Source organism: Ornithorhynchus anatinus, chromosome 8, assembly GCF_004115215.2.
Source record: "Ornithorhynchus anatinus isolate Pmale09 chromosome 8, mOrnAna1.pri.v4, whole genome shotgun sequence".
NCBI lineage: Eukaryota > Metazoa > Chordata > Mammalia > Monotremata > Ornithorhynchidae > Ornithorhynchus > Ornithorhynchus anatinus.
The window spans coordinates 9,281,895-9,303,092 of NC_041735.1; the positions used below are offsets into that span (position 1 = coordinate 9,281,895).

Here is a 21,198-nt window from a genome sequence, read left to right on the forward strand (position 1 = left end):
GGAAGACATTCTCTTCCATTAAACCATGATGAGCCAGATGCTTGGATGTTAAAGTACAACTTAGCATTTCTTTACAATAAATCAATCGCAAACAGTTTTGTTTGTCAGTTTTTCACTTCTCGAACTCTGCTTTCTCATTGTTCCCAGTGAGCCTACTGCAACAGCTGTTCAAAGTGGATGCCAATTAAAAGTATATATATATATTTATATCAAAATATCTCCTCACAGAAGCTGATAATTTTCTCCATATGGTCAGGATGATTAATCCTTTCTTTAAATATTTGAGTTTTTTTGATGAGTTTGTAATTGGATTTGCCAAAAACTGAGATTTATTAACAGCAGAAGCGTTAGCCCCAATGAACAGAGATCCAGCTCTGTACTTTGCATTCAACTAAACTTGGTTATGAAGAGGGGGTGGCAAGCTCAATGATCAGAAAACCCACCTCTTTAACATATGGAATCTTTGGATAAAATGCTCTAGGGCATTGCCCATAAGCAATGGAAAGTCAACACATTTCATTCTTCCCATTTTACAGAAGGGTCATCGGGTTTTAGTAATTCGTTCACAAGGTACAAACCAAGTCAAGAACTATATTCAACACTCAGTCCACTCGAGTCATTATTGGGTAGAAAATCATACTGTTAGGACTACTGATATGAATCACTGCATGCACGGGTATTGACAAACAGCACTTGCCTTGTGTTTAGTGTTTACCCTGTGCCAGAGAGTGTGCTAAGCGCTAGAAAAGGTAGAAGGAGGTCAGATACCCCGTGTTCCCCCCTTCCCAAATAATATTGGCTTGAGATCCACCCTAAGTGGAGCTCTGGCTTTTTTCACCAATAGGGCCTTCATTTGAGCTATCCCACTGGACAGTTGGATCTGTGCTCCGTGGACTGGCTTGCTGATGGCCTCTGCTGGAAAGCTAGTTATTTCACATTCTCAAGGGGCTGTATCAAGGGGAATTAGATGTTGCAGCTATATAGCAAAAGAGGTGCTGTCAGCTCAACTCCTTACTGCATCAGGGTCATTACACCTGTAAACTACCAACCCACATCACATCCTGCATTGGATCAATGTAGTCTCAGTGAATGATGACATTTGTTAAGCACTTACTATGTGCCAAGCACTGTTCTAAGCGCTGGGTTATATAAAGCTAATCAGGTTGGACACAGTCTCTGTCCCGCATAAGGCTTAATCCCCATTTTACAGATGAGGTAGCTGAGGCACAGTGAACTTGAGTGACTTGCCCAAGGTCACACAGCAGACAAGTGGGGGAGGCTGGACTAGAACCCAGGTCCTTCTGACCCCCAAACCCGGGATCCATCCATTAGGACGTAAAGAGAAAATGGCAAAGAGAAAATAAGAAATGAAGGGTGAAGACACTAGACATCAGGGATTACACCATCACAGTGCTGAATGGCTGAGTGTCAACACTTTGGGAGTCAAACAAGAGAGGGATTGGTAACCGATTCTTAAATGAGATTGGCATCAAGATCGATCTGTGACAGGGAAGACAGGGGAGATATGGCAAGTGAGTTACACACCAATTTGAGCACTTCAGAAAACAATCTTCACCTGTCTTACTCTATTTTACCATCACAAAATTGGTCTTGCCAGTGCTGAATTTTACAACTGAAGTCCATTCCTGCCTAATATGACCAGGGAACTGTAACGGGGTGGGGTGGGGGGGCGGGGAGAGACACTGTCATTAATTTATGGGTTCCACTCCACCCGGATGGGATCCAACAGGGCCTTGCTGTTGGCTGGGGTGGAAGAAGACCCATCTGTCTCCATGGCAGAGGGTCAATACAGCAGGAAGGTGGAGGAGGGAAGGAGTGACTACCTAGCCATTGTCAGAAGCGGCCGAAGTGGCGGCTTCCAGTGCTACCACTTGCTGAGATAGCCACTTGTCTGGCCATTTACTAAAGGTTCCCAGCACAGCCACTTTGTTGTATTTCCAATTGCAATAGAATCCTCCAGAGGAACAAACCAGCAGAAGCCACAAAATCAACGGTTTGTTGAGTGCTTTACTGCTTGTAGAGCACAGCAGAGATAGAGGTTGGGTAAGAGGGAATGTGTGTGTGTGTGTTCCAAATGAAAAAAAGAATATTTATCAGTGCCTGTCCTGTTGTCCGTTTGCTTCTCACTCCTTTTCCTTTCTCCTCCCTGTCTCTGCCTCTTTCTCTCTGCTTCTACGTCCTGTCTTCTCTCCTCTCTCTCTCTGGCTTTCCTCTTCCCTCGTCATCTCTTTCTTTCCTTTCCTGCTTTGTGGCTTTGCCCCTGGGAGTCTCATTCCTATCCCACTTTGAGCTCTCCAAATTACAGTCATGGTGGCTCAAGCAGGTTTCTGTGATGCCAATTCTGGGTCAGCCAGCATCGCAGAGACATTGACCGGCCTCTGAGGGAAAAGAAATGCTAGGGATAGAAAGTGCAATCGATCAATAATCGTATTCACTGAGCACTCACTATGTGCAGAGCACTATACCTAGTGTTGGGGAGAGTACAATATATTAAAGTTGGTAGACCGGTTCTCTAACCACAGTGAGTTTACAGTTTAGAGGGGGAGGCAGACAATAATACAAATAAGCTATGGATATGTACTTAAGTGCCGTGAAGCCGAGGGAGAGGTCTGATAATTGGAAAATAATGGGTGGATGGAAGAAATTAGAAGGTGGGGGGAGCCAAAGTAGACAGGTGATGAATAGAGAAGCAGCGTGGCTTAGTGGAAAGAGCAAAGGCTTGGGAGTCAGAGGTAGTGGGTTCTAATCCCAGCTCTGTGATTTATCAGCTGTGTGACTTTGGGCAAGTCACTTCACTTCTCTGGGCCTCAATTCCCTCATCTGTAAAATGGGGGTTAAGACTGTGAGTCCCACATGGGACAACCTGATTACCTTGTAGAACAATTAGAACAGTGCTTGGCACATAGTAAGCACATAACTCCCCGATTAGACTGTATGCCCATCAAAGGGCAGGGACTGTCTCTACCTGTTACCGATTTGTACATTCCAAGCGCTTATTACAGTGCTCTGCACATAGTAAGTGCTCAATAAATACTATTGAATGAGTGAATGAATGAATAACAAATACCATTATTATTATATGAATGAGTCCAGAGGGTGGGGAACAGTAGAAAGGTTAGACAAAGTACAGAGGTGGATGCAAGAGGCTAGGCAACCAGCAAAGGATGCTATGTCTCCTTGGAATTCTCACTGAAACAACAATTTTATTAGAATCCTAAAGATACCATCCTTGGAAGGGGGAGCGGGGGATAAGTACCAGTCGTTATAAGCCCCTTGCATCCTTTCTGATTCTACCTGCTTACTTGCTAATGTAGCATTTATTTTCAAAACGTTGCAGTCATTTATTGCTCCTCAGATATGTTAGCCTTATAACGTTTGTCTCCAAGTGCCTGATACAGAGTTCTGTAGATAGTAGGTGTTCAACAAATGCTGTTGATGATGGATTCCAATTAAAGCTTCAGAGGAAGGGATATTTAAGTTCAAAAAGAGTCAGAATCTACAATGACAACCACTGGTCTAATTCTATCCCTGATTCAGCTGCACAGTAACTAATGACACAATTTTCCAATGAAGGGAGAAAACATAGACACTGCCTTCAAGTACTCATCATTTGGTTACAATGTATATTATTTTCAATATTTTTAAAATATTATCCCTCCTGTACCCTCTTTTTGACCAATTCAGACTCCATCACCAGAACACAGGCATTTAACCAGATGGAATTTCCTGAATTATTCATCCATTTCAATGTCTGTCCACTAAAGATAAAAGATGCCAAGTGTAATGCACACAATTATTTCACATAATTTCTCCCCCCTCCAGGGTCTGACACTGCAGAAAATGGTTTACAGCAACTGTGGCCTATGAGCTTTGAATAACACAAGCCAGTGCTGATTTAACCAGTTGAGGTGTTTATTTTCATTAGCAACAGTTACTGACATCAGGCAGCAAAGCCAATGTTATAGAAATACTTACACTAATTCCTGGTGCAGTGTGTCAGCTTGCTAATGGGGACATTATTACTTTGCTGTCTGTAATTCACCATGTCATTGGTCAACTTGGCCAAGAAATATAATACGCCCAAAAGCGGGGGGAAAAAGGGAATGTTGGACAGAATCAGCTTCCCTGGAGAAAGTTGGTGCTTTCCTTTTACAAAAATCCCTGACAGGGGAGCTCTAGAAATCAATCTGATTAACCTGGAGCCAGAAGAAGAGGGAACGGGTAAGTCCTTAAAATTAACCTGTACGTGTTATTTTAAGTCATCTCTATCCTGCATTCCTTGCCCTCTGTCCATAACGGATTCTTCTCGGGAACGTTGGCTCTCTTTACAGCTTGCCTCACTGCTTGCTGCAAATCCTTCTCACTTTTGGGCCAGGCTTTCTTTAACTTTCTGGGAGCATTTCCAAATACCGTCTGACGCTGGCCCACTTCAGACGCACACTGGTTCATTTCCTGACTCGAATTTGAGTGAGAGTTTGAATGGCTGATGATTGCTTTCAGACAAATTCCCTGATTTTTTTTTTTTTTGCGAAGAGTCTAATAGAATGGAAGGAGGGAGAGATTCGTCTCCTTTGTTAGATTGTAAGCTGCTTGAGAAGGAGGCCTAGTGGAAAGCGCACGAGCCTGGGACTCAGAGGATCTGCGAGGAAAAACTGGGATTAGAACTCAGGTCCTCTGACTCCTAACACTAGTTCCTCCTCTGGCTTGCTATACAACCTGGGGCAAATCACTTAATTTCTCTGTGCTTCAGTAACATTTTCTGTAAAACGAAGATAAAATTACCTTTTCTCCCTCCCCTTAGGTTTATATCTCATTTGGGAGAGTGACTCTCTCCAATTCGACACCTGTATTTAGTATGTTTGGCATATAGTAAGCCCTTAAAAATTACTACAGTTCTTTTATTATTATGGTAACTGAGGGCAGGGATCATGTCTTCTAACTCTTCTGGCCTTTTTTCCAAGTACTTAATTTGGTGCTCTGCAAATATTACTGATTGGTGGATGGATTGAACCCACAGGTCCCTCAACTATCTTCCAAGAAATACTTTAACATCTGACTTTTTGATGGCTCCCCTTTCCTTTTTTGTAGGTAAGCTTCCCCATCAATGATGCTTATTAAATAGGGATTCAATACCTGTCCTCCCTCCTGCTTACATTGTGAGCCCCATGTGGGACCTGATTATCTTGTACCTATCCCAGTGCTTAGTACATTGTTTGGCACACAGTAAGAGAAGCAGAGTGGTCTAGTGGATAGAGCAGGGGCCTGGGAGTGAGAAGGCCCTGGGTTCTAATCTCGGCTCTTCCACTTGTATGGTGTGTGACCTTAGGCAAGTCACCACACTACTCTGTGCCTCAGTTACCTCATCTGTAAAATGAGGATTAAGACCGTCAGCCCCACTACGAGACATGGATTGTGTCGAACCAGATTAGCTTGTATCTAGCCCAGCGCTTAGTACAGTGCCTGGCACATAGTGAGTGCTTAACAAATACCATTTTAAAAAGTTCTTAAATTCCACTATAATTATTAATGTTGTTGTTGTTAGCATGCCTCCAAAGAGTTTTTACCTTCACTATATCTCCAACTGTTCTTTCTTTCCTCGAAGAACATCCCCTTCAGACTGTAAGCTCGATGTGGTTAGGGAATGTGCTTATTTATTGCTATGTAGGGCAGGGAATGTGTCTATTGTTGTATTGTAATAATAATTATGATAATTATGGTTTTTGATAAGCACTTACTATATGTCAGGCTCTGTATTAAACGCTGGGGTGAATACAAGCAAATCAGGTCGGACACAGTCGCTGTTCCACATGGGGCTCACAGTCTCAATTCCCATTTTACTGATGAGGTAAGTGAGGCACAGAGAAGTTAAGTGATTTTCCCAAGGTCACACAGCAGACAAGTGCAGAGCGAGTATTAGAACCCACTACCTTCTGACTCCCAGATCCATTCTCTCCCAAGAGCTTAGTACAGGGTTTTGCATACAATAAGTGCTCAATAAATACAACTGAATGAATATTGTACTCTCCCAAGTGCTTAGTATGGTGCTTTGCACACAGGAAGCACTCAATAAATACAACTGAATGAATTAATGAATCCCCCCATTTCCCTCAGTGGCAATCTTGGATGTCTCCCTATTGCCTCTCCATCCTAAAAACATCCATACGCTCCAAAGATCATCCCACCTGAACATATGCCTCAGAGTCCCCTTAGGGGTTCCCAAACCTCACTTGGGAAACACTGTCTTAACGTAATCAACGGCACTAAGCGCATCCTCCTCTTGGATTAAATTAAGGTTGTGGACTAATCATGAAACAGATCCAAGCCAACCCAAGGTCTTTACAGAGCAGATGTTGCCATGGCTGCTGACTGCTCTATATTCCAGGGAAGACACAACATTTGTAATAAATCACTTAAAGTATCAGTGTCACCCTGATTACTGAGGCCGAAATTGATCCCCATCACCTTTGAATGGTTAACTTCAAAAAGAGACCTCTAGTCTCACTGGCATAAAAGCTAGAAGCTGAGAAACCCATCTAGGAAAGTTCATCAGAAAGAAGCCACTCCTTTCTACCCAGAATGCACTCCCCAATTATCCCAAGGATCAAGGCTGCATTCTGGAAGAAAAGAACATATTTAAGAGATTTTTGAATTCCAGAATGTAGGAACAATAAGCAAAGAAAGGGCAGCAGTGTGGCCTAGTGCAAACAGCATGGGCCTGAAAGCCAGAAGGCCCTGGGTTCTAGCCCCTGCTCTGCCACTTGTCTTCTGTGTGGCCTTGGGCAAGTCACTTCAGTTTTTGGTGGCCTGTTACCTCATCTGTAAAATGGGGATTCAGACTGTGAGTCCCATGTGGAACATGGACTGTGTGCAACCTGATTACCTAGTATTTACCCCAGTACTAATAACAGTGCCCGGCACAAAGCAAGCATTTAACAAAAACCATACAAAAAGGAGAGAGTTGTAGTTATGAGTCTCTTTGATAAATAATAAGTGGCCATTTTTAAGAGTAAAGGAAAGTCTAAAATTCCAAATGGAGGAGACACCTCCTAATAAAGTCCAAAGAACCCCAAATAATCTCCTATGAGGAAGTCATCAACATCCCGATGAGTAGAGTTTATATGAGGTCTCACCACAGAAAGGGCCTTCTGGGCTAGACTTTTAAGCTCCTTGAAGAAAGGGAATCAGACTTAATTCTATTGTACTGTATTCTGCCAAGCACCTAGTACAGTGCTCTACACACAGTAAGCATTCAATAAATACCAAGGATTGAAATGGGAATAGACATAGGCAGGAGAAGTCTGCCCTGGATGATACTGAGTTCTTATCAAATATGGAAAATCACTTAGACCCCTGATCACCGTCTCTTCACATGAAGCAAAATAGGGTGTTTGCTAAACTACTTGGCCTAATGTTTTTCTTTCTAAACTGGGCACACCACTCAAAGAATAATAGGGCCTGGTTGGAAGGTGCTCCGCGTGGCAGATGGAGCACCCATTTTCGGCTCATACATGATGAAAGTGCTGAGCTATCCGACCCTAAATTCCCCACTTTCACCATAGCTCCAGAATCTGCAGGTGACAGATAGCTGGGAAACCAAGCCCCACCCCCTGTGAGGGCAGAAACCATCTTCCTATCCTTCTGAATGCTGGGAAGACTGGGGCAGTTTTATTGGGATGGTTTGTACCGACCTGGTGATCTCCCCAGGAACTATTCCCTGATGAACTGTTATTTGTTTACTCTCGATATTCCTAACCTGAAAATATTCTTGATTTGATTACTTTCCCACTCTTCTCTGTCTCCTACCATTTAGACCGTAAACTTGTGCATCCAGGACCCATTTAAATTTAATTTAGTTCATTTAGCAAATATTATTATTAACAATAACAACACATAATGACATTACGGTTGTTAGAAAAGGAGAGGGTGAATATATAGAGCAATAAATAACCCGGTATCAGAGAAGTGCAGTAAAATGATTAGGGTAGGCTACGGAGTTGGACAACAGGTAGCAATTACATTCTGTAAGAGCTCTTAGTGCAAATATTAGGAGTTATTGAGCTGCAGAGACAAGTGCACTAATCAATTGATCAGCGCTGCTGAATCAGTTGCAATCAAATTGCTTCGCCCTTTGAAAAAAATAATCTCTAAGATCCTCAAGAGCCAGGATTCTACTGTATGTTTCCCAAGTGCCTAATACCATGCTCCGCATATTGTAGGTGCTCAATAAAATCTGTCAAATTCTTGGGTTTTTTAAGAGTTTTACTAGATGAATTCATGAAGCCTGAATGCTCAGTGTAGCCTAGTGGAAAGAGATTGGGGCTGGCAATCAGAAGATCCAAATTCTAATCCTGGCTCCGCCACCTGCCTGCTGGATGTTCTTGGGTAAATCACCTAACTTTGCCATACTTCAGTTTCCTCATCTATAAAATGAGGATAAAACCTAATTGCCCTTCCTCAGACTGTGACCTCTGTGAGGGAAAAGGACTGCGTCTGATCTGATTACCTGTATTTATTTATCCCAGTGCTTAGCAGAGTAAGCCCTAAGTATTACCATCATCATTATTAGTGGTATTATTTGGTTATTTCAAATACTGGATATTCCCTCTGTATCCAATCTAACCTTTTCTTCAAAGATGGGTTCCTTTTTTGCAATATGATAGGGAGTATGAGAAAAGCAGAGAAATCCATCCCAGTCCTAAGTTAAGTCTCTTCATTTAAAAATGTTAGCGGCAGAAAAGAAGGTGATATACCAGTGGTCAAAGAGAGGACTTCCGAACCATGACGTTTGAGAAACGGAAACAGTACCTTCGTAGAGTTCCCATGAAAACACTGAAAATGAGAAAGCGCAAGCCCTAAGAGTATATTCTCCAGAGAGTAGCAGGCTACCTATGACAATATCAACAGGAAGACAAGGGATAGTGTTTTTATCACCACTAATAGCTTCTGTGAGTGCATGTTCAAGAATGATAATTGTCACACTTGTTATGTGCTTACTATATGCCGAGCCCTGTTCTGAGAGCAGGATAGATATAAGATAATCAGGTCCCACATGGGGTTCACAGTCTAAGAAGGAAGGAGAACAGGAATCGAATCCCCATTTTGCAGATGAGGGAACTGAGGCATAGAAAAGTTAAGTGACCTGCCCGAGATCTCATGGAGCTAGGATTAGAACCCAGGTCCTCTGACTAGCTGGCCTGTGGTCTTTCCACTGGGCCATGCTGCTGCTTCTTGTGGCATTGTTCCATACCTTTTAGGCAGGAGAGATTAATGCATCGAGCTAATTTAGAAATTTTCATTGGAAGGAGCCTCATAATGGTGAAAAATAAGTAAAAATTGAAAGGGGATTTCCACAACGGAACACTCATTCCTTAGCCTATAAACAGCTGGCTTACAGTGCAAGAAACAGCGTATCCTAGTGGAAAGAGCAGGGGCCTGAGAGTGAGACAACATGGATTCTAAAACAGACTCTGCCAACCGCTTGCAATGTGACTTTGGGCAAGTCACTTCACTTTTCAGTGCCTCAGTTTCCTTAACTGCAAAATGAGGATTCTATACTTTTTCTCCCTCCTATACTGTGAGCTCTACATGGGACAGGGGCTGCATTCGGCCTAACTTGTGTCTACTTTAGCACTTAGAAAAGTGCTTGATAAATAGTAGGCATTTCAGAAGCAGCAGGGCCTAATGGAATCAGCATGGGCCGGGAGTCAGAAAAACCTGGGTTCTAATCCTGTCTCTGCAATTTACCTGCTGTGTGATCTTGGGCAAGTCACTTAATTTGTGTGCCTCGGTTACCTCATCTGTAAAATGGGGATTAAGACTGAAGGGCCCAAATGGGTCAGAGACTCTGTCCAACCTGACTAGCTTGTATCTACCCCAGTGCTTAGTACAGTGCCGGGCACATATTAAGCAATTAAACAACATAAAAAAAAGAGCTTAACAAATACCTTTAAAAAAATTAATTAGATCATTCCTGCCAGTAGCCCTTTTGTCCACCTGCCAGCAGCCAATCACTTAATATCTGTACAGTAAAGAAAGGCCTTGGATGTGAATTTACAATTCTGCAGGGGAAAACTGGAACAAGGCAAACTTGTAGCAGGTTCTTCTGAGATAGCAAATGTATTCTATTCACTCATCTATGAAACTCCTTCAGAATGTGTGTGTTTACATTAGGCTGGCAGATAGGCCCACAGCTTCCATACCCTAAGATGAAATCAAGGCCTTTAGCTAAGAGGTTTAATTTAGTCAATAGAAAGGTCTTAAAGTTTTTGCATCCGCAAGACAGCAATCAGGATTTCCTTCTTGTGGCCATAAAACAAATGGAAATGGGAATTACCTAGTACATGGCAGGAAATTAGGTGGTTACCAGATGAAAGTTAAAATGGCAACATCTGCCACCAGAAAAGAGCAACGGGAAGAGTAACTCAGAAAATTCAGAGCTTATTGTGAGCTAGTGCACTTTGGAGGGAAAAAAAGGGGCTCCCAGTTAATAGGCGCCTGCTTGCAGGGGAGGACCTGTCATGATCCAGTATGACAAAAAAAATTTTTTTTTTTTTTAAATTCAGAGTGTAAAATTTCATTAGCTAAGTGGAGGCGGGGGTTGGCCCAGAAGGTGTCCTGGGTGTTATCTGAAATGCAGTGAATGAATATACAACATGGCAGTGTCAGAACAACAGAACACTGGGCCATGTGGTTAAAACTGCTCTGAGTCATGGTTAAAAGGAACAGCATTTCCGAGAACTCTCTGATAGGAATGTACATTTGCCACCTACTGAGCATCTTTAAGCTGTTTCACTGCTGCTGCCATCATCTCAGTGGGGCGGGGCTGATAAACTAGCTGATCTGAGAGGCCCATGGGGCTGTCAGAGAAAGTCTCACACCTGAAATCCCTCTCCACCCCACCCAACTCAATTTGCCCCAAATTCAGAGCAGTTCCTGATTAGCCTATATAGTTTGATGTTGATGATGGAGTGGCCCATCAGAAATGATGAATTATTATTATAGTATTTGTTAACTGCTTACTACGTGCCAGGCACTGTACTAAGCGCTGGGGTGGATACAAGCAAATCAGGTTGGACAAAGTCCTTGTCCCACGTGGGGCTCATTGTCTTAATCCCCACTTTATAGATGAGGTCACTGGGGTCCAGAGAAGTGAAGTGACTTGCCCAAGGTCACACAGCAGAGAAGAGGGGGATCCGGGATTAGAACCCATGACCGTCTGAATCTCAGGCCCGTGCTCTATCCGCTATGCCACACTGCTTCTCACGAATGAGCCTCTGGCCCTTCATGAAGATAAACGGACCTAGAACCCACACGAAGGAATTGATGACAGGGATGGAGGTTTGAGCAGAGTCCCTCACACATTTACAGCCCTGCCAGCTGTGTTTCTGCTGGGCCACAGAGTGCAACAAGTAATTAAGTGGACGGGGTGCAGCTCAAGGTGAAGTGCACATAGTAGTTTTTCACATGAGGTCCATTTACAGTCAAAGACCACAGAAGAGACATAATTACCCTTGCACTTTTTTCCAGAAGGTGGCTCACATAAACGACCATATTTAAAAACTTAATTAGGATTGCAGACAAGTGCAAGAACCTTACTAGATCACAATGTATTTGCTTCCTAGCCCACAAGCTGCCTAGAAGATGTACGGAAGGGTGTAGCCAGTGAAATCCGATTGCTCCGGGGAAGGGGGAGAATGGTTATTTGCCAGGCAATAATCAACGCAACCCATCCTCTCCAAGTTTGACAGCCTTAATTTCCAACATCTGATGAATTAAGTAAACTGTGCTTGATAATTCCCCCAAATTAACCCTTGCTGGAGCACACCTTCAACCTTCTTTTACCAGCCTCATTTCGTAACATGGTCCGAGTACGGGCTTAATCATTATCCAGAAAAGTGATCAATTACATGCCGAATGTCCCCCGACCACCAAAAAAAACAGTCCTTCTTCCAATGAAAAGCATGGTGAGATGTTCGAGTCAAAGCAAGGAAGCGCTTATCTGAAAATGACTAGTCTTTGAGTGGTAAAGAAAAATTCTGTCACCTTGCTGGCGGGGACCTGGGTGGGGTAGGAAGAGTTGGGTGGGGGAATTCCAGACTCACTGTGATGTGTTTTTCACAAGTTGCATCTTTTGGTTTACTATCCAGCCCATCAAGATCTCTGAGCACCTACGGGCTCCGACTTCACAGTGAACACATGGAGTGGAATTTAAGACAACCGAGAGACTTCTAAGGTCTTCCAGAACAGCTGTCAGGCTCAATCTGATTAGCACTTGGATTCCCTTCCAACTTTTTGATTCCGTAACAATCAGAGAAGAGACCATCTGATCCATTCCTCTTCCTCAGTAACATGGCAATTAAACCAAAGTAGATGTTCGTCTTGAAGGTGATTCTTGAAGGGCAATCGGCACTCTCCCTAAGTAATCAAGCCTGACACTTCATCTTTGACGCCAGAAAGTTCTTTCTGTTGGGTAACCTCAATTTCATGTGCTGAAAAATTAGGCTCATTTCTGTCTACCCTCTTTAGTGGCTGGAAGGCTTTCTTTTTCTAAAATCAATCTCCTCCAGGACACCTTTCCGTGATTAATTCCTAACCTCCCCACCTTGTCTATCCTCCCACTGCTGTTTCAGCACTTCCATGCCATCCAGGCACGTACATACTCACAACCCTGTTGTAGCACTTATGTACATATTATACTCTAGTACTTCCTCATATCTGCAACTTACTTTAATATCCAGCTTCCCCTCCCACCTCCACGCTCCTTGAGGTCAGGGCCTGTGCCTACTTATTCTACTCTATTCTTCCAAGCCCCTAGGACAGTGCTCAACGTATAGCACACGGCTCAACAAATGCTATTGATTAGCTGTATTTACCACAGAGCTTGTACTACTATTATTATTATTATCTATCTCATTTCTTCAAGTGAGCTTTAGCTCAGACTAGAGAGGGGACATGGATAAATCCCCTCTAGACTGAGAGCTCGTTGTGGGCAGGGAATGTGTCTTTATTGTTGCAGTGTACTCTCCCAACCGCTTAGCAGAGTGCTCTCTACACAGTAAGTGCTCAATAAGTATGACTGAACGAATGAATAAATCATTTTGTACTCCTCAGAAAAAGCAGAGAGCCCAAGATATGACTTACAGCACTCGATGGGGTTGGACGCAGCTTGCAGAGACACGATCCGGCCGCTGGACTCGGGGATGTGCACCCGGAAAACCAGGCGGACCCGGGTGTTCTTCCTCCCAATGTCCGTCTCTCCTTTCCGCAACTCGATGTCGGCATTCCTCAGCTTCAGGATCCCGGCACAGTCGATGCTAGCAGGGACAAGCCACATGGTTTAGGACGCCATTGAAAACCTCCCCTGCCTCTGCTTGTCTCAGACAGGGTTAAAGGCAGTCGGCAAAGCCACCTTAACAATTCAGTTTATACAATTTTGCAGACACGTCTCAGAGAAAAATTCCCCATCACCCATAAATTTCAATTTTGCATTTACACTTGGCATAAAAATCCCAAAGCAATTAAATAAAATCATGGCTGGTTATACTTAGGCTAGACAATCCTTTCCAACTTCCCCACCCTTAACTGGAAGCCACTTTCTTCTTCCCCTTGGTAGTACTCAGGAAAGTTGAGTATTTCTGAGTGAACGGTTTTGACCCCTCCAGATAACTCGTTTGGCTCTGCCTCCTCTGATTTCTATGAGGAAATTCTGTATCCCTTAAGACCTTACGTGGCTTTCATGTTGTTTTTGGGCTCCAGTGGAATCTCTAGCACTTTGGTGTTGCCCACAATTTTCTCATAGCTGGTGGTGGTGACGGTTTTCCCTGTGATACGGTGGACTTGATAGAAAGCATGTGGCTTCAGTATTCTTTCATCTGCTGTCCCAATGAAGATCTGGAGGCCTAGGGGCTTGTTCTCCATATATCCATGAAGCTGGTAAGAAACCAAAACAATGACTATGGCACCATAAAATGAGACTCATTAGAGAGAATTCCTCTCAACTGACAACCAAACACAGAACACTAAATAGTAGCTTGACAATGCCAAATTATATGGATTTCCGCCCATATGACACACACATGTGTATCTTGTACACGCATCAATTTATCTTACGAAAGGATTAAGGTAAGATTTCTTCTCTGAGGACTTCTGATGTAGATACCTCCACAGTACCCCAAAATAAACATGTCACTGATATATACCTAGATATACAGTGTTACGTGAAGATGGAGATCAGAGAAATACAAGTGGATGCTGTTTTCCAGTGACATACTCTATGATTCACGGCTGTTTTTCTCACCATGGAAGTCAGGCGAGAAGGGAGAATGGAGGAGAGTGGTTCGAACATTTGTGCCCAACATTTATATGTTTCTTCGACACACCTCCCTGATTTCTCGTGGTGTTGCCCACAGGCAATATACAAGTTATCATTATAAAAATCAATGTAGAAGGGCAGGTTCTATTACCATCCTAATGCCTCCTACATCCTTCCCCACCATGAGATGCAGACCTATTTCTCAGCAAGTGATAGCAGTAGTAGAAACAAACACCCTTTAGCAAGGTAAGAAGGAAAGTTGGGCCCTAGGGATACTTGACCGACGGTCCTCTGAGTGAGGCAGAAGTTTGGAGTGTATTGAGATAATTCTTTCACTGAAAACATTCATTTTTGATTCTCATCAGCCCAGAGCAACCTTAATACCAAATAAAGTATTGCGGGGAGAGCTCCATGCCAACAGAGGTAATGGTTTCAGGGTAACATAAAACAAGTCCAACCTCAGAACTTGTCAAGGGAACCATGGGGTTACTTAGCTTCCTGTCTGACAGGTTTTTCAACCTCCTGCCCTAACCTCATCCCACTCTCACCCTGAGGGTCGTCTTGGCCAGTCCAGAGAGTCTGGGGAAAGTAAGGATGGCAGTTTAAAGTCACCAGGCCCCGGGGGCTGCAAATGTCAATCAAACAGACTCTCAGACCAATCAGCAAGCAGGAGGCTACAATCATTCAGTCCCAAATCCTTGGTCTATAAAACTCTCAAGCAAACATCTTACGGCCAATCATATTGATTGAGATTAAAAAAATAGCAGGGTGAATCCCTCTTCCTTTGGAATGAAAGCAAGACTATAAACACTTGTATTGTGAAGGACCTCGGCAGATCCTGGATTTTTTTTTTTTTGTTCAAACTAACACTGGTTTTGCTTCCTGAAGACCCAAGAAGTGAATGCAAAATAATAAGAATGAGACAGGTCCTTTGGTGATTCAATTTGGTGAAATGATTCAGCTCCTTCCAGCCACCAGCTTGCCACTCGGTAATGTCTCTTCTCATTTCTGATTCACTCAGTGGCACTCTGGGGGAGCCGAATGAAATCTCAGTGTAACGCGTATTCATCCTTTTAGGTACATCCAGCCCCGCTATTGTGATCCCCATTAGTAAGTCATAGTAGTTGCTGCTGTAGTAGTCCTGAGCATGCACTGGGCGCAATGCGCTGTGCCGAGCACTTAAGAAAGTACAGCAGAAGTCAGAGATGCATTTCCTGCCCACAGGGAGCTTAAATTCTAGTAGGGAAGGGTTATCCACTCCAGAAGGACAAGGATCACATCTTTTTCTTTTGGATTGTCCTTAAATGTCTAGTGCAGTGCTCGGCACACAGCTGGTACTCAAGAAATCTATTTATCTATTTATTTACATTAATGTCTGTCTCCTTCTTTAGACTGTGAGCTCAATGTGGGCAGGAATGTATCTGTTTGTTATACTGTGTTCTCCCAAGCACTTAGTACAGTGCTTTGCACACAGTAAGTGCTCAATAAATATAACTGAATGAATGAATGAAGCAACATGGCTTGGTGGAAAGAGCACGGGCTTGGGAGTCGGAGGACATGGGTTCTAATCCCAGCTCCGCCACTTGTCTGCTATGTGACCTTGGGCAAGCAGCTTAATTTCTCTGTGCCTCACTTACCTCATCTGTAACATGGGGATTAAAACTGTGAGCCCACCATGGGAAAACTTGATTACCTTGTATCTACCTCAGTGCTAAGAACAGGGCTAGACACATAGCACACACTTAACAAATACCATAATAATAATAATAATAATAATAATACATTCATTGAGCACTGTTGAGAGAGGGACTTAGTCACTAGAGTCACTAAGGGTCTGATCCAGTGAATGGAAATGTTGGGGTTAAGAGTGAAAAACCAGCAACACAAAATACAACTTTTAAATTGAAAGTTGTCCTGAACGAAACCCAAAACATCGTGAGTGTTGAACAATTATTCACCAATGATTCTCTTCCTGACCACGGTTTAGGATTTTTTGGGAAATCCGCATGGAGCTGAAATTACAAAGCAGTAAGGTTGTAGAGCAGAATTTACGGCTGATCAGATTAGGAGACAACTTCAAAGCCTAGAAAGTCTTACCCTTGAAAATAAACTTCCAAGAATACCTGTACGAGGAACTCAGCTCACTGTGGGCAGAGAATGTGTCTACCAACTCTGCTGCACTGCACTTTCCCAAGCGCTTAGTACAGTGTTCTGCACACAGTAAAATCTCAATAAATACCATTAATTGTTTAATCCAAGTGGAGGATTAGACAAGGAGCCATACTCAGTGAGTTGTCATTTTAGGAGACAAAGAAGTTTTAAAGAGACAGGAAAATTAGTAAGGAAGAGCTCTTGGGAATTAAGTTGCATCTCAATTTCATGAGAACTGAATCTGAATAATGATAACAATAATAATAATAATAATAATATTTGTTAAGCACTTACTATACAGCAACCACTGTTTTAAGTCCAGCGGTAGATACAAGATAATCAAGTTGGACACAGTCCCTGCCCAACATGGGAATCACATTCTAAGAAGTAGAACAGGTATTGAATCCACATTCTACATATGGGAAACTGAGGGCACCGAGAAGATAAGTGAGTTGTCCAAGGTCCCATGGCAAAGGGCAGAGCCGGAATTTGAACCAATGTCCTCTGACTCCAAGACTCTGCTCGTTCCACTACTGCTGCCTGCCAAGTGGGATAAGGAGAATAGAGATGACAAGCTCTAGCCTGAAATCCTATGTTTCCCTGTTATTACTGAGTAGCCTTTAGTATGAGATTTCCACAGAGCCCACACAAGTCTTTCAAAACCTCCAAAAATCAAGCATTCACCTGTATTACTAGGGATGGTTTAGGTCACTTTGTGTAAGCTCTGGCCCAGTTTTGTACTTCTATAATGTAAATAAGCCCACAAGTGGAAGTTTCAAGAGATACCAATCTTTTATAGGTATAATGGTCAACACAATGGAGGTCCCCACATATTATTTGTTTCTTGGAGCAAAAAGCTCTAAGAGGCGGCAGCTGACAGTTGACTCTGGCTGTTGACTCTACGATTTCTTTCTGCTATTCACATGTAGAAAGGCAGCTCTCCCTAACTTTGAATTCACCCAAGGTGTACTCATTAGGAAAACCAGCATGGCCCAGTGAAAACAACACCTGCTTGGGAGTCAGAGAACCTGGGTTCTAATTCCAGCTCTTCTACTTTTCTGTTGTGTGACTTGGGCAAGTTGCTTAACTTTTCTCTGCCTCAATTACTTCGTCTGTTAAATGAGGATAAGACTATGAGCCCGATATGGGACAGGGACTGTGTCCAAACCAATTTTCTTGTATCTGCCCCAGTAATTGGTACAGTGACCCGGCACATAGTAAGTGCTTAACAAATACAAAAAAAAAAAAAAAAGGCGATCCCACCATGCCCATTCTCATGACCAGAAATTTTCAATAATAAATCACGTCCCCAAATTTCAAATGATCCAAGATTGTCTGAACCTTATGAGTTATGTGAAAAGAAAATTCTCTCTCTAATCTGAAAAGTGAGGCAGTGAGTCTTTACTCAATTTACAGTAAATTCTTAATCTAATCTGGATCTTTTGAAGTTTCGCTCCTCTTACTCGCAGCAAGATGCAACTTCCTTGTCTAATTAAAAAGAAAAGGCTGAATAACAAGTCTTTAAAAGAGATAATCCTCAAAGAGCCACAGCACTGTCTCTCAAAAGGATGCTTTATTGGATATATACCACCAAATCAGAAGAGTACACTGAAAGATCAATTAACAAATACCCTGAGCCAAATGGTTTTATAAGTTTTCCCACTCACTTTGTGGAGAAAAAAAGTTCTCTCTCTCACACACACACACACACACACATATATGTCATTTGTACTTAATGCCATTAACAGTGGAATTCACCTATGACTGAGTGCTTGTGACAGTCCTGTCCATATCATGTGCACAAAATGTCTGCCCTTGCTATGTTGACGTGTTTGACGTTCACAACACTTTGATGTTTGCAGCACCTGGGCATGTTTGACTGTACTAAGAGGTTGGCAATTCCTAATTCTAAGAAAGTAACAGCACCGGAGAGATGTCATCCCCAACCCAAATGGTTGAATGTAGTTCAGAAGACCATGTTCCAAACAGGAAATAGCTAGTAAATATGCAAGATTCAAACAATCTTCATTCCATTAGGATTTTTTTTTTAAAAAAAGGCATCAAGCTCATTCTAAAGTACAAAAAGAAGAGCAGGGAACATAACTACCCTGTAATCAACTACATTCTCTGAGTACCTAGGCAAGAATTAAGCATTTGGTGGGTGAACAAATAAATATTAGTTGATGGCAATAAACAACTCCATCCTATAATTTTTCTTTTCTCAAAATGGAGGATGATTCCCATTGCTTCTCATCTGGTTTCTTTAGTGCTCTGGGTGCATCCTGGGTGTTTTCAGCACTTAGTGCTTTCAGTGCTTAGAACAGTGCTTGGCACACAATACATAATAAATACCAAATTAACAAATTAATCACTTCTCGGAGAGCCGAGCTCCCCAGCTGGCTTCAACTCCACCTCGAAACCAGTGAAATCACCCAACACCTCCGCACAATCCTGGTGCCTAACATTTTAGGTCCCTGGTTTTTGCAGCCATCAGAATAGCTGTCTTATCATCTGCTCAGGGTGCTGGCCAGGCAGACTCTGTTTGAGTAGGCAAATTGTAGAGCAGGGCAGACTACCCCTATTACAACAAGTCCATCTGGGTTCTAGTAATTTCCAGAAGGGAACTGTGCTCTACAATCTGGCTTGTATCCCTAGTATCCAAACCCTTTTAGACTTAAAACTTTGATTGTAAAATATTTTCACAATTCAGATACCAAACACGGATTAACAAAAAGCAAACAGAAAGGATGCCTAGGATGGAACCTTCCGATTCTCTCTTTTTATCCTCTCTGTTTTCATCCCTTTTAAATGAAAAAAAAGGGACCCACAAATCCATAAAGCTTCCCCTCCCATCCTGCAGGAAAGACTGAAAAAGAAATTTTAGTTACCACCCACTGCATCCTCAACATCAAACATCAAAGGCGGGCTGCCATTAGCAGATGACTAGGCAATCAACAATGGGATCACGCTACTTAGTTCCAAGTTTGGGGCTGTACCAGAGAAATAAGCAAATCAAGTATGCATTTTTCTTGAATAGCTAAAAGATGTTGGGCGTATAAACCCCTAATGAGATCTAAAACCTAAAGTTCTGAACGCTTGCAATTATTCGAGAGCCCAGCGCCCCTGCCTCTCAACAAAGTACTCTTCTTATCCCTGACTTTCTGGCCTCTTTCCAGTTTAGGTAATTATATCTGGCCTCCCTGAATACAGTTTCAATTGTGTACAATATTCTTTGACTTCCTGTTCTAAATGGTTGCGTCTTGTGCAGTCCTTACCCCGTTAGCTGCCTTGTTGGAAGCCGAGATAGTCACAAGTCTAGGGCGTATATTAAAGGAGCCACTTGCCAACTTTAGAGAGCATTTTTTTGGTACTGCTGGGTGGACAGATCTGCAAGCAATTCCCCGTCATTACCAATCAATCGGTGGTATTTATTCAGCACTTAGTGTGGGCAGAGTACTGCACTAAGTGCTTGGGAGAGTATAAAACAATAGAGTTGGACAAAAATCCTGTCCTCCGGGAGCTTGCAATCTAGTGGGGGAAATGGATGGGCGTGAGCCTCACTGATAGAACAAACTTTTTAAAACTCACTAGGCATCCGAGGTAGAGATTTCTACATAGATTCAGAACTATAAAATCACTCTTTCCCTCTGCCTCTTTAAGCATTCTAAATTAAGAATCCAGTCATTCTATATTTCTCACATCAATGAAAATTAAAAACAGACATATCTACCGCATAGCTAGTGAGTGAGTTGAAGGGAGATTTTATGGTCTAAAACATGCTAAATTTGTTTCCAATTACCATGTCCACATTTGAAACCCTGAGGATGCCATAGAAAACAACACCGAGAGATCAGAGAATAGAACATTAGCCTAATTAAATTCATGGTCGAATGAAGTGCCCCCACCCACACTTTATGTTCCTCCTTATCGGAGAGTGGCTTTGTACGGAGAAACTGACCACCGTCTTCCCCATTGGCAACTTAATAGCCACCTCCCGAAGCATCAGTTTCCCCCCATCCTGAAGCGATATTTTCCCCATGAAACCTCAAACCTCTGGTTCACTGAGACAAAGAAATATCAGCTCTTGGATGGCTCCCTGACAAAATTCAATCCCACCGGCAATCTTTTAGAACCAAGGGGTTACTGAGCTCAGAAGTTCTGAAACATATCCCAAGCTTTTCTATCATCTACCTTTTGATAGAAAGTTTGGCACTAAGGAGGAAAGTGGGTGCTTTCCAAATGCTCTCTGCATATCCCTCATCCTGGCTTGCAGACGGGTCACTTCTGACGGTTTACGGTTTATTAGTCAGAGAGCTGTGGGAAGTCGCCGCCCAGGAGAAGAGACTCAGGAGAGGAACCGTTCAAGTTAACAGCAAAGCTCTATTTAACTTCCCCACTCTCAGAGTGGAGAAAATGGCAAACCTACGGGCAAGAAGAAGCACAAAATGAATCAGAAATAGAGAAACTAAGGCAGCACCTGGTGAACTGAGAGTTTTATAGAGGCGCTCACAGTGATTACTGCCAAAGGATGTGCCAAGTCTATCAGTCACCTGATAAAAAGTGCCTTTAAACAGTCGTCAGACTCAGCTCAAGCTGCTGTCTGGGTAGATTGACTCAGGCATTTTGAGGATGAAAGTTAGCTTGTGTCTCAAGTGCTGGAACGAAAGAGAGCCGAAATATCTAAAGGGGCAAGAAATATAGTTGGCACTTCATGA

The 21,198-nt window shown here is 42.8% G+C and overlaps 1 protein-coding gene across 8 annotated transcripts in view; it reads right to left on the reverse strand.

Moving 5' to 3' along the window:
* The window catches only part of NFATC2 (nuclear factor of activated T cells 2), a 142,733-nt gene that overhangs the window by 75,646 nt on the left and 45,889 nt on the right, over positions 1-21,198 (reverse strand). For all 8 annotated transcript variants that reach the window (XM_029070332.2, XM_029070326.2, XM_007671395.4 and 5 more), the window contains exons 4-5: positions 13,748-13,950; positions 13,162-13,334 (exon numbers count right to left, since the gene is read on the reverse strand). In XM_029070332.2, coding sequence (XP_028926165.1) covers positions 13,162-13,334; positions 13,748-13,950 — 376 coding nt within the window. The remainder of the gene's footprint in view (positions 1-13,161; positions 13,335-13,747; positions 13,951-21,198) is intronic.